Raw genomic sequence first — 12,171 nt, 5'->3', positions numbered from 1 at the left:
CCGAGCTCATGCAAGCCGAGCTCAGAAGGCTGCCGAGCTCATCCATGTTGCCGAGCACAGCAGGCCGAGCACAGAAGGCCGAGCACAGCAGGCCGAGACCAAAGGGCTGAGCTGACCTCAGAAGGCCGACCTCGTCGTCTATATGCTGCGGCCATCCCCTGCAGCAGCCTCACCGCACCATGCTTTACTTGTCGGCCACGCCACGACATATTAATCAGGAACCATACCCTGCTACGACTGTCAACGCCTCACCATTCCCAAGAATGTACTGCACTGCGCGCCACAAGCAAGCTCTGGCTACGCGCCATCTCCTCCCATGATGGGAACGGGCCATCCACGGCAACTCATTACTTCACACGCCCACGTCCAATCGTGACGGTAACCCATTAATTCGCCCAGTCACATCACAGGTAACCCTGCCACTCTCCCTATAAAAGGGGGGCTTCTCCCTCTAAAAAAAGGGGGCTTCTTCCTCCCAAGGGGATTTTTCGGACTGAAAATGCGGTCCCTTTCCTTCTCCAAAATTAAGCCCCCCTCTGACTTAGGCATCGGAGGGCCGGCGCCGGAAAAGCCCGGCCACCGGCTTTCTTGCAGGTCCCCCGGAGGACGCCGCTCGTCGACGGGTCGCCGTCCGCCAGTGTTCGCCGGAGCTCCTCCTCCTCGGTTCGCGGCCGCCCCCGGGTCCAATTTCCAGCAACAGATAGGATCCCTTCTCTGATTGCAATTTCTAAGCCCGACCTGGACCTCCGCCTTCGCTCCATACCTACCTACCCTTCTCTGATTGCAATTTCTAAGCCCGACCTGGACCTCCGCCTTCGCTCCATACCTACCTACTTCAATCTCTCGAGCTGAACCTGGAAGTCCGTCCGTCCTCAGCTAATCTCAGCATGCAATTTCAAATCTTGATCCGTCTTCCAAAACTTTCTTTTGTTTTGCGACGGGACGAACCAGCTCTCCCATTCGGAGCTACCCCACTGCAATAGGCGCAGGGTTCGCACCCCCAAACTCTAAATAATTGCCACTGTTCCCGCGGTCGCCCGCAAGCACCAGCTCGTACCCAAGCATTAAACTATCATATAATAAAAATCGACCATTGATTCCCTTCACGCGATAGAGCAGCAATCTGCGAATTGCCGTACGGATTAAATAAAATATAAGATATTAAGAGTCTGTTTGCACGCCCTTCCCGGCTTTTAACTTTTGACGACGTGGGGATTTCCGCGCTCCCTTTACATCACAACTCTCACTCTCGTTCAATGTAAGTTTTTTTTTTTTTTTGGGTACAAGTTCTAGGGAAGTTTGAGTAGATAAGACTTGCCAGTTAAGGTTCATGTTACGTAACCATGGACCAGAAGTGGGATTTAACAGGTTAGCTATCTGTTTCAGTGCCGATACATGACGACCGATATGGCTAAACTCCCTGTACCACATGACCTTTGGCCTGATCAGCTCCGTTCGTATAATTCTAAGACTGCTATTACCATCAGAGATGTGTACTTCATGCTAAAATGCCCTATGCAGCCTGATGATACTTTTGTATTTCAATGGATTTGGAAGATGGAAATCCTGATGAGGGTGAAATACTTTTGGTGGCAGAAAATTCCATGCAGAAGTGATCTAGACCGGAGGGGCCTGCTGCCTGATAATGCAGTATGCTGTGATTATCAACATGTGATTGTAACTTGCCCATTTGCTGCCCAATTCTGGAATCAGCTCGCATTGATTTGCTGAGCTTCAAGCAACATCGAGTTCCTCTTTTATCACATGCCATGGTGGAAAAGAGGGAGCAAACAGTGATGGCACACATGGCTTGACCGATCCGGTTAGCTCGAGGGTTCTACAAAATCAGTTTACATCTCCACAGGACCTGGTAAGGCAGCTGATTTCTTATTATGCTTACGCCTTGTAACAACATCATTAACTCTTCCTCCGCCCATTCAAAGCGCCAGGGCCAGCTCGTTAGTGCTTCACAAGCACTCTTCCTTTCAACCCTTGGTGCCTTGGCTGGTAAATTTTGATGGGGCTGTGCAAGGGTCATCCGGTTCTGATATATGCTGCTGGTAGGCTTCTTACTTCCTGTTTTGTCCCCTGTACTGAATTAACAGCAACCTGGGTGGGGTTCAATGCAGCCATACATTACAGCCATGGTCAGGAAATTTTGTTTCCACGGGACTCGGCTACTGTTGTCTGCTGGATCAATAATCCTCCTCCTTGCAGGGCAGCAGATCTTCCCTGAACATATTCAGGCCTGGAAACGAAGGTTACAAACCTTTGTTGTGGCTCGAATGAGAGCAATCATGCAACAGACTAGCTGACAGCGGGCACTTCAGGGGAATTTTGTGTTTGCTCCTTGTAATCCTCTCCCTCCAGAGTTTGCCCACATTCTGCTGGATGATCTGCTTGGAGTAGGTTTCCTCAAACATGGATGATCAGCTCTACTTAGTTTGGCTTCAGGCACTGTTGTTCTACTTCTTTGTTTGCTGTTACAGTCTCTGTGCTAGTAGCACAGTCTTCAGTTTTTCTGTTTACAGTGTCTGCCCTACGTAACAAGTGAAGGCAGGCATCTCTGCTGAATCATTCTGGTATGAAGATTTCAAATTCAGCTGCAGCATGCAGATCATCAGGTCGCCAGAGATCATCCAAGAGAGGCTCTACATCAGAATGGATATCATGGAATGGCAAGAGGCACTTGTACAAAGAGGAAACCCTTATCAAGCCTCTCCGTCATACAGTAATGTACCATGAGGGGGCTCGTGGAACTACTTACGGTCCAAGAATGCTGGTGCCCACAAGGTGCTTCGAACCAGTCAGCCACGGCCGACGCCAAAGCGTATCATCATAACTGCTGGCTCTACTGAAACCAGTCTATAAAATTCTGCTCCTATATAGACATCCTTTTCCTGCACCGTGACCTACAAAACTAAGGTAGATCGATGCCAGCATTCTTATTGCATGTACACAAGAATCTGCCTTCTGCAAGAATGTTTTTGATGTGGATCTTTCATATGCAACAAGAAAAAAAAATAGTAGCTCATGCATCAGGATGCTGTCAGGACCTGGCTGCTTGGCGTGTTCCAACACTACAGTACCAGGTCGCCCGGGTAAAGGTCAAAGGGCAGCAGCATGCCAGAACACCTTCCACAAAGTGAAACAGATGTCTGAATTTCTACCATAACCTCAACCATCAAGCCTTATCCCGAAAGCCAATCTCAAAGCACTCCTAATCCATCAAGAGAGGAGCTCCCACCTCCCACCCTTCATCACAGACAGGGCATATATCTAGTTATAAGTGTTAATGGAGATTTTATATGCAGTTACGCGGGTGCAAACCTCAATATTAACTTAAAAGGTATTGGGAACAATAAAGCACCCTAACAGGATTTAACCCGACCATATACTCCCAAATTTAATGCTGAGTTTCAACAGAATCTCTCTGGAGGAGCTTCTACCGGTATCTGAAAAAGAAAAATGTCATCGAATAAAACGTAACTCAGAATATGGTGTTAACTATTTAAAATGAAAACCAAAGAGGAGGTTGCAAATGATAACAAACTGATTGATGATGAAACCAGAGAACTCGGGATTTTGAAATCATTGAAGAGAGAAATTTTTCTATTTTGATAATAGTTTCGCAAAACCAGTGGCAAAATTATAAATATGAAAACACAGGACTGGAGGAGGAAAAAGAACGCAGGAGAGAAAAGGAAAATACATAAACAAAACAATCTTCTAGAATTCCTTTTCTTTAAAGAAAAGGTAACCAAACTTAACTGGTACTGAGCAGATAACGAGTTCCCACATCCTAAAATAAATGACTAAAAATTTGACAACTGCATGGCTTAAACAGAGTATGTTCAAGCTTAACTGATTTGACAAATCAGTTAATGCTTCACTTGCAAAGGCTGCTAAAACTAATCTAAATAACTTGGGAAAGTTCACACCCAGAATACTTCAGGAAAGCAATACTGATTTCAAGTCTTAGAGGAACCAATTCATACCTCCCCTATTGCCCATTCTTCCTTTAACCATATGCTGTCATCTGGACTAACATTCTGCTTTTCCCTGTACAAGAAAAGAGCCTAGTCAGCAGACAACATGGACAACATCTATAATTTGCACTAAGTGGTAGCTGTGTTGTAACTTCCAAGTCCACTACTTGAAGCATTAAAATCAATTATGTAAGCATGTGATGACATGACATCCAGAAGTAACAAATACATAGTAATGCAAGGGTTTCTGCATAAGATATGTCTTTGTTTCTACCTAAATTTGCAGATCAAAGTAAAATGATAAGTTATAGAGTAATTTCTTCCGTTTCACTACATTTATTAATTTATTTGTATACTATGCTAATAGTTCCATCTCAAAGTTGAAAAGTTAACAACAGCAGCAACCAAGCTCTTTTTCTCAAAATACCATTGGCTGTGGAGAACTTCTCTACAATATGAAGATTTTTGCAGAAGGAACGGATAGAGTTACAGAGTTGGCTCCAACTAGATGTCAACCTCCACATGAAGCAGAATAACTTTCCTAGTTACGACAGAATATGGCACAGATATCTATGCTAAAATAAAAAACGATAACTTATTTGTATTTATATTCCAAACATTTAAATATCCTTTCCCTTCTACCCCTCACTCCCTCATTCTATATTTTCATAACATACAAAGAACTGTCACAGACCAATATTATTTAGAAATCAGTAAATTCAGAAATTACTATTTTTCTTTTTTCAAGATTGCATAGGTTTATGAAGGTCTATAAGGATTAGATAACTGCATCATGTAAACATTTGAAGTAGAATCACCATTTCCTTTTGTATGTTTCTTCTGTTCAAGGATAAAAATGGGTTCTGGTGTTTCTTATAGGGCCATTTGTATTTTCAGAAATATCTGTCTGCCGCACAGAACCTTTAGTCATCCAGATCTCCGTATAATGGGTAGAGTTTCACAAACAACATTCCATGACTTGTAATTGACCTTCATGAATCCATGTTTAATGGATAAAAGAAAGATCTCAAATACTCTCTTCCTTTTGCCCGCATAAAGTAAAATCTACCTCTTGCACTGACTTGTCTGGGCGTCCCAGACAGCTTGCATCATATGCCCAGTATAGATTTTCTTCTTTATTTTGTACTGTAACAAGTATATGTAATACAGTTTAACAGCCTGCATCATATGCTCAGCATAGATTTTCTTCTTTATTTTGTACTGTAACAAGGATATGTAGTACAATTTACATTTAGTTAACTTACATAACAGATGCCAGGTGAGCTGTAGTTGAAGCAACTTTAGGCCCATCAAGAAAGTTTGGTGATGCATTATTTGTACTACTAAACTGTGGCGAGACTGCAGGGAATGAGAAATGTTCATTTCCAGCAGCCCTGACACTGTTGTTGAAGTTGGAACTGTTTGGGCCTAATGAACTTCCAGATGGCTGTGTTGGCAGCTGGCTACCAATTCCTGCAAAAATACAGCTTCATTAATTGCCTATCGACCCTAAAACTGTGCACCAAACCTTTTAACAATATTGAATAAGACAATCTGCGTGCTAAAGCAGTAAGCATAGTAAAACCAGAAAAAAGAAAAGGAAGAATGAGATTAAAGCCTTCATTTAATATTAAAACAATAATAGCAACTAGAATCCCAGTTAAAAGAGTAGCACATGTTCTTTCTGTAATATCATGAATCACTTCCCCAGTAATCCTACATATTGCCTCCCAAGTCATTTTCCTAATGGATTTCTAGTACAATAGTTCTCATTATTCAATTGACCAAACCGCCTATAGAATAATTCATATAACAAGGATAAGTTAGTTTAAGTGATTTTGGTCATTTCACTTATTGGGTCAACTTTAGGCTAATGTAGGAATTTTTGAGTGCATGTATCCCAGTGTTCTGCATATCAACAAATTCAGTAATGCAACCAATGGTTTTAAGTTTTAACAATAAAGACCCACTCAGAAGGTGGTCATCTTCTTGGGCACTGGAATCATGAGATATCCATGATGGTCAGCCTGGCATGGAACCACCGATGCATGAAAGTACATAGTAGAATGACAAGCCACAGGTTAGTACAAATTTGGACAGTTGTATTGATGAAAGAAGCAGGAATTTGTGCTTCAGTGTATACTACAGACAAACAAGAAGATGCTTTTTGTGGTTCAACATGTATTAGGATTTCAAAAACTTGCAAAATTCTGTTGAAGAACTTCCATCCATGCCCGAGCCTTTGGTCAGCTTCAATTGTGTTCACGCTTCTTAAAAGGGCCAAAAAAATGAAAAGAAACAGTGCAAATCAGTACCCACATCTCCAAACCTAGTAAAAATCTGTTTATATCATCCAATAATTGGTGAACTTTGTGAGAATAAACAGTGTGGCAATATGAGATGAAACTCAGCCACATGATCCCACATAGTCATCTCCTAAGGATTCATTCACTGCCAGACCATGGTCAACTTGCAGAGACCATAGAAAAAAAACATGAAAGTGGACAGATAACATAGGATAAAAGTTTGGGTTAGTGCCCACAACTTTCACCTATAGGAGGGCCTATCACCTAGACATGAGGCCCTTCAACCGCCGAACAGGCATTGATCCTGATTTTTCCAGGTTATTCATCTTCTTTCATGTTAGTCTAACAATTTTCGTAAGCAAATACACTATTGTCAAAACCAGATACAGCGTTAAGGGGAGGTAACTAGAAATGGAATTTCAGTTTGACTAGATGAATAAACAGAAGAACTATTCTAGATTAACACTTTTTTTGCTGAACATTGTGACAAAATGGCATTTTATGACCTGCCAAAAGCAATGTTTATGAGGAATAAAAAGAACAACAACAATAACATGCATGCCAAATAGATTGTGCCAACTTTAAATCATCAATAGATTTCAAGTGTAGTATATAAGACGTTTATAATTGCTGCTGCACCTGACGTCCCAAATTTCATTGCAAATCCACTGGAAGTTTGGCTAATACTCTGGAAAGAGTTTGGCTCGTTAAAAACAGTACTAGGTGGAGTTCCTGGTACGCTAGGCCTGAAATTGAAAAATGAAATTTTATGAAACAGAAAGTTCATGAATTCAAAGAAAAACTGATACACACACAGGGTAACATAATAATGTCGAACAAAAGTTAGTGGTTGTATAAAACAGAGAATTTGAGAGCTACATATACATCAGGTGGAAATTGTTTTCTGGGAGGTGGGAACAGATCTTGCCTGATGGTCGATCCAAGATTAGCTGATACCCCAAGTTGACTAAAACTTGAAAATGAAGGTGGTGCATTCGTTTGAGCACCTATTAACGATGCATTGCTGTTGGTTACTGCAAACAGGCTTGTCCCAGAAGAACTAGGATTTCGCAATACATAGGGATTCTGGAGCAAATTATCAAACTCAATTAACTTGGAATTGAGTAGGCTCCTTTCTCTTTCAACCTGTACAATGGAAAGAATGAGTTCTTTAAGCATATGATGCTGCATAATTGTACCCAAGGTATGCCATCTCTATACCGGGCTCCGTACAGGTGCCACTCTGTCCCTATATCAGTACGCCCGATATGAAGGCCAATTCAGCATACCAAGTGTCGGTACGCCCCCTGTATAGGTACAGTATACTCCATGCCATCCGGTTTGGTACGGTATGACATACCATGATCATACCTACCATACAAATAGTCAAGAATGATTGATAATTAACTAAATTTGCAGTCAGTCAAATGCCATCTTGCTCTAGTCAACCTGAATTACCCCTCTAAACAAAAAGCGAAAAACAAATAGGACAGATAGATACACACACACACACACACACACACAGAGAGAGAGAGAGAGAGAGCTCACAATTGACTGTAAATTTAACCCTCGTCTAGCATCCTCGTACGCTGCTGCCCGAAGTTCTTCAAAGCTAATATCGCCAACAATATCACAAGGACCACTGAAAACAGATGTGAATTTATAGTTCAGGCGGGCAATACAATTCAAGATTAGCATCCACTTAAGAAACCATCAGCAAAAATATAAGGTTCTCACATTATACTTTGATCATAATTATCCTGCATTCAATTGTTGAACAAAAAAATCAAGGAGCAGGATACATAGCACACACGAATCTTGACCCAGATTAAGCATATGAAACAAAATTGACTAGCATTATACAGATTATCTAAAATGCCCGGCTTACTTTTTGCAGTGACCATAACAGGTAAGCTTCCAAAGAGGTGCCTCATTCTTAAAATCTTCAACAATTTGGCGTTTGCATGACTCTGGATCCATACATCTATAGGATCAACAACAAAGTTCAATCAGTAATCCATTTTGTGATCTGCTCAAAGGTTTAAAGACAACGAAGCATAATGACAAAAACAGTTGCTTTAGTTATAAATATAAAAAAAAGAGTCGCTTCAGAAAAAGGTCTATATGCAAGCATAGAAACTCACTTATGAATAGCTGCTTGAGCCTGGGAATCATTCTGTTGAGAGGAAGTTGATGTTGTTGCAGCTATTGAGGAGGACCGTGTCCACTTATTTTCAAATGGCTGATCCAATTATTAACAACGAAAGATATTTTTTATGAGAAACTATAGATCAGTACAGAGCTGGATAGAGCTCTGCAGCTAAATTAAACAGGCGAAAACATATGTCAAATGACAACACAGAACATGACTTGTACCACAAAGTGTCCTGTTGTTACAATTTAAAAAAGATCTGTCCGAATAAGGTATTACTAACCCTGGAAGAGCTCTGATTTCTGGCACCAAGATTCGATGCACCTTTTAACTGTGAGTTGTTCGATACCCCAAATCCAAAAGGATTGGGCTTTTGTTGTTGGGTGTTTTGTCCCAAATGCAAAGCACTTTGAACACCAAATCCAAAAGTACTGGGTTTTGATTGTTGCGGAACCACATGCAGAAACTTGCAACGATCCCCATATTGACAGCTGGATACAGAACATGAATAGCATGAACGTATAATTGTTTAAAGAATCAAAAAGGTGCAAATCTCATCTTAAATAGATAATCATTTACAAAAGTTCTGTTAGAAGTAGGCAAAAACATTCCCATGAAAGTAAATGCTACAATAATACTAACAATAAGCATCAAATCCTATATCTATACTACATATAAATGTACCAATAATTTATGTTCAGAGGAAATCACAACCTTTGATTTTTCTTGAGTTAATCTTAGTCATTGAAGTCACAAAACTAGGCTCCTAATTTAATATGGATTCTACTCATGGCAGAATTTTGTTTTTATCAGTAAGATTCTCAATGGTTTGTTTTTTCGGAAACAAATTATCACATCCTTTGATTTTTCTCTCCTAATTTAATATGGAATGTACTCAAAACACAATTTTGTTTTTATCGATAAGACACTCAACAGGCTAGTTTTTAAAATACAACATAAGAATTTTGTTTTATTTTAGTAACTAATGTATCAATTTTGTTCGATTAATCCTAACCATCGTTTAAAAAATCAATGATTTTGAATGCGTGAACCAAATCAGAATATCAGATGGTAAGAAATCCGATTAGAAACTCTCCATAATGATCAGATTTTCCCTGAGAAATCCCACTCTCAAAACATTATTTGAGAACCCAGCAGATCGTGCAACCCAACAAAACAAAATTATAAATTAACTAAGAAGATAATATCCTTGCAATCACCACATGACCATGACTCCAATATTATTTTAGAAAAAAAAAAAAGAATGAGATCATGCAGAAAATCTCATGTAATATTCTTGGGTAGACTGGATACCAGTGGTTGCACTTTTTTCTCTCTCTTTCCTTCTCCATTTTTCTAATCCGCACGTAATTTAGCTCATATGTTAGTTTTAACTTATTATTAACATACATGTACGGTCTTTAATTAAAAAATATTCTTTATATTTAACTTCTACTTATTATTTAATGCTCCATTGATTCTTATTGATTTTACATTTTCTACTTTTATGTTTTATAAATCTTTTCAGACTAGTACGATTTCTAGTCTTTTATTTCTAAAACAAAGGTATAGCCTTTTGAGGTCAAATAAATGTAATTAAGCAAAAGTTACATCTAATGCAATGTAGATATCATAAGCATTTTTATTTCTAGATATCATAAGGTAATCTTTTGCCCCCTATCAAGATGTGCACTTAGAAGGCAAGCCTTGGTGCAATGTTAAGGTTGCACCATTATGATGTAGGTATAATGGGTTCTGTTTCATCGCAGAAACAATTGACAGCTAGGCTGGATAAATGCGTAGGCATGCCACCGGTGTTCATACCAAAAAAGATAGATGGTAGTAGATTCTGTTGCCTTGACCTTCGAAGAATTTTGCTACTAAGATGTTGCCTTCTTGAAAAAAGGAGCAGTAACTATGATATTATGCTACTATGGATAAAAATTAAAAGCCAAGGGATAGAAATAGCAAAGAAAAATAACCGAAAGGGTAAAAAAAGAACTTTTGGTCATTGGCAAATGGCCTCTTCTTCGGATTACAATTTAATATTCATATATATTCTATTAATTGCTAGATAGCTATTTACCTCCAACACCGATACTTGTCATCTTCGGTTAACATCACTCCGATCATTTTCTCTTGATAGTTGCCACTATCAGTTTCAGTCTCCGAACCATTTGTCTCCACTTCACATGTGCTAGCCTCTCGATACTATCTCCATTTCTAGCATCGTGTTCTCTTGAGTTTTTCCCCTAGGCCAGGTTAATAACTTAGCCATACGGTCAACATAGAACATGATCAGCCTTTAATACAACACTCAGCCTTTAAGGTGTGCTAATGTTCGCAATCCATCTATACAGCTATTTTCCAAAGACACGGCCAGTACCTTGAGTGACTTACCACTCAGCCTGTTCCACTTGATGCTCTTTAGTCATCACTTGGCTAACCTTACGCAGTAACGTTATGTGGTTAACTAATCAGCTTGCAGTAACGTTACGCAGCACTGTGATCACTCACAAGTCAGCAGGGTGCAAAGGTTCTCCCTCGTCAAGTGGCTGTAACATCCAAGTGACTAAGTAACATCCTTAGCAACATCAAGTTCACCATCGCAAAGAGTTTTCTTCTATTTCTTTTTCGCTTCTCCTCTCCCACAAGCATGGAAGAGAAAAGTAGGGCTCCTGGGAAGGGCTAAGCAGAAGAGGCTACCCTGCCAGGGGGGGACTGAATTCCTTGTTTATTTACAAGCGTCGTAGGAAGGACCTGAGTATTCTATCGCGGTTGATAGACATTCCCCGGTTGATCCTTGGTTATGTTGCCTCACCACATCTGTTGCTACCGCAATAATCTGGGCCTCAGTTTGCCTCAGAAGATTAAAAAAGAAAATAACGAAACTAAAGCAGGGTTTGCTGCGGAGAGAGAAAGAGATAGGGAGCAGTACCTGCCGCGCTGAAAATTTCTGCAGGGTTCTCTCCTTCGATTCATCAATCCTCCTCCTCCTCCTCCGTCTCCTGTAGCTCACAATCCTCCCTTTCCTCCAGTCTTACGGTATTATGCCGAAGTCGAAGTCGTACGCTTGTTTAGGGCTTTTCTTCTTTTTTTCTATTATAAATAAAGAGAGCGAGGAATTAAACCGACAAGGGAGGAAATAGAGGTGATGATGACAAAGATCATGAGAGGAGGCGGTGGGGCACAAGCTCCGCACGGACGAGCGGAGACGTCTCGTCTCAGCGTCGACTCGGCTGCTGCTGCTGCTGCTGCTGCTGCTGCGGGCGCCCTAACAGCCTTCGGTGCGCGCTCTACTCCTTTCAAGACCGTTGATCTATCGGCTGGTGCGATCCGATCCATCTTTTCCCACATTACAAATCATATTGTCATGTACATGGGATAGCAAAGGGACCACGCATCCAACGGTCAGGAGGGGCGGCCCCGTTACGTTATTGGGGATCGACGCGGATGACCTTCGGGTAGTTCTAAATACACCCCCCCGATTGCTCAGGACACCCCCCAAAAATTAAAAAAAAATTAAATACTCTCTACACCCCCCCCATTTGCTAAGGACACCCCTAAAAAATTAAAAAATCCTAAATTACCCTTCACCCTCCCCACCCCCTCACCTAAATTGCTCTCTACACCCCCCAAACCCCCCCCCCCCCAAAACCCCGCTCTTCCCCTCCAAAACTCCACTCCAGCCGGCTTCTCCCTTCCGCCCAAAAAACTTCGCCTC

At 40.9% G+C, this 12,171-nt stretch overlaps 1 protein-coding gene across 2 annotated transcripts; it reads right to left on the bottom strand.

Moving 5' to 3' along the window:
- Nucleotides 1-1,572: 1,572 nt before the first annotated feature.
- On the bottom strand, nucleotides 1,573-11,756 carry LOC103712226 (zinc finger CCCH domain-containing protein 46). 2 transcript variants are annotated; one of them, XM_039117588.1, is made up of 11 exons: nucleotides 11,386-11,756; nucleotides 10,534-11,273; nucleotides 8,731-8,938; nucleotides 8,440-8,537; nucleotides 8,184-8,279; nucleotides 7,844-7,937; nucleotides 7,224-7,441; nucleotides 6,935-7,041; nucleotides 5,255-5,462; nucleotides 3,999-4,062; nucleotides 1,573-3,455 (listed from the first exon to the last, which is right to left on the bottom strand). In XM_039117588.1, exons 2-11 carry the CDS (start codon nucleotides 10,578-10,580, stop codon nucleotides 3,420-3,422), a joined length of 1,176 nt encoding a protein of 391 aa, XP_038973516.1. In that variant the 5' UTR covers nucleotides 10,581-11,273; nucleotides 11,386-11,756; the 3' UTR covers nucleotides 1,573-3,419. The 2 variants fall into 2 exon arrangements, with proteins under 2 accessions (XP_038973516.1, XP_008796916.1); XM_008798694.4 differs by lacking the exon at nucleotides 10,534-11,273 and having other exon boundaries at nucleotides 11,386-11,754.
- Nucleotides 11,757-12,171: the final 415 nt, after the last annotated feature.

This window comes from Phoenix dactylifera, unplaced genomic scaffold (assembly GCF_009389715.1).
Source record: "Phoenix dactylifera cultivar Barhee BC4 unplaced genomic scaffold, palm_55x_up_171113_PBpolish2nd_filt_p 000243F, whole genome shotgun sequence".
Classification (NCBI taxonomy): domain Eukaryota; kingdom Viridiplantae; phylum Streptophyta; class Magnoliopsida; order Arecales; family Arecaceae; genus Phoenix; species Phoenix dactylifera.
Note: the sequence above shows the minus strand (reverse complement) of the source record. Positions and strands in the feature narration are given on the sequence as shown.

Bases quoted from the DNA above. Each gene is read 5' to 3' on its own strand.
- LOC103712226 (XM_039117588.1), bottom strand. From the start codon at position 10,580: ATGATCGGAGTGATGTTAACCGAAGATGACAAGTATCGGTGTTGGAG. The intron at 8,280-8,439 runs GTGAGTTTCTAT...TTGATCCTATAG, and splicing joins GCTCAAGCAGCTATTCATAA to ATGTATGGATCCAGAGTCAT. The intron at 7,042-7,223 runs GCAAGATCTGTT...TTTCAATTTCAG, and splicing joins AATCTTGGATCGACCATCAG to GCCTAGCGTACCAGGAACTC.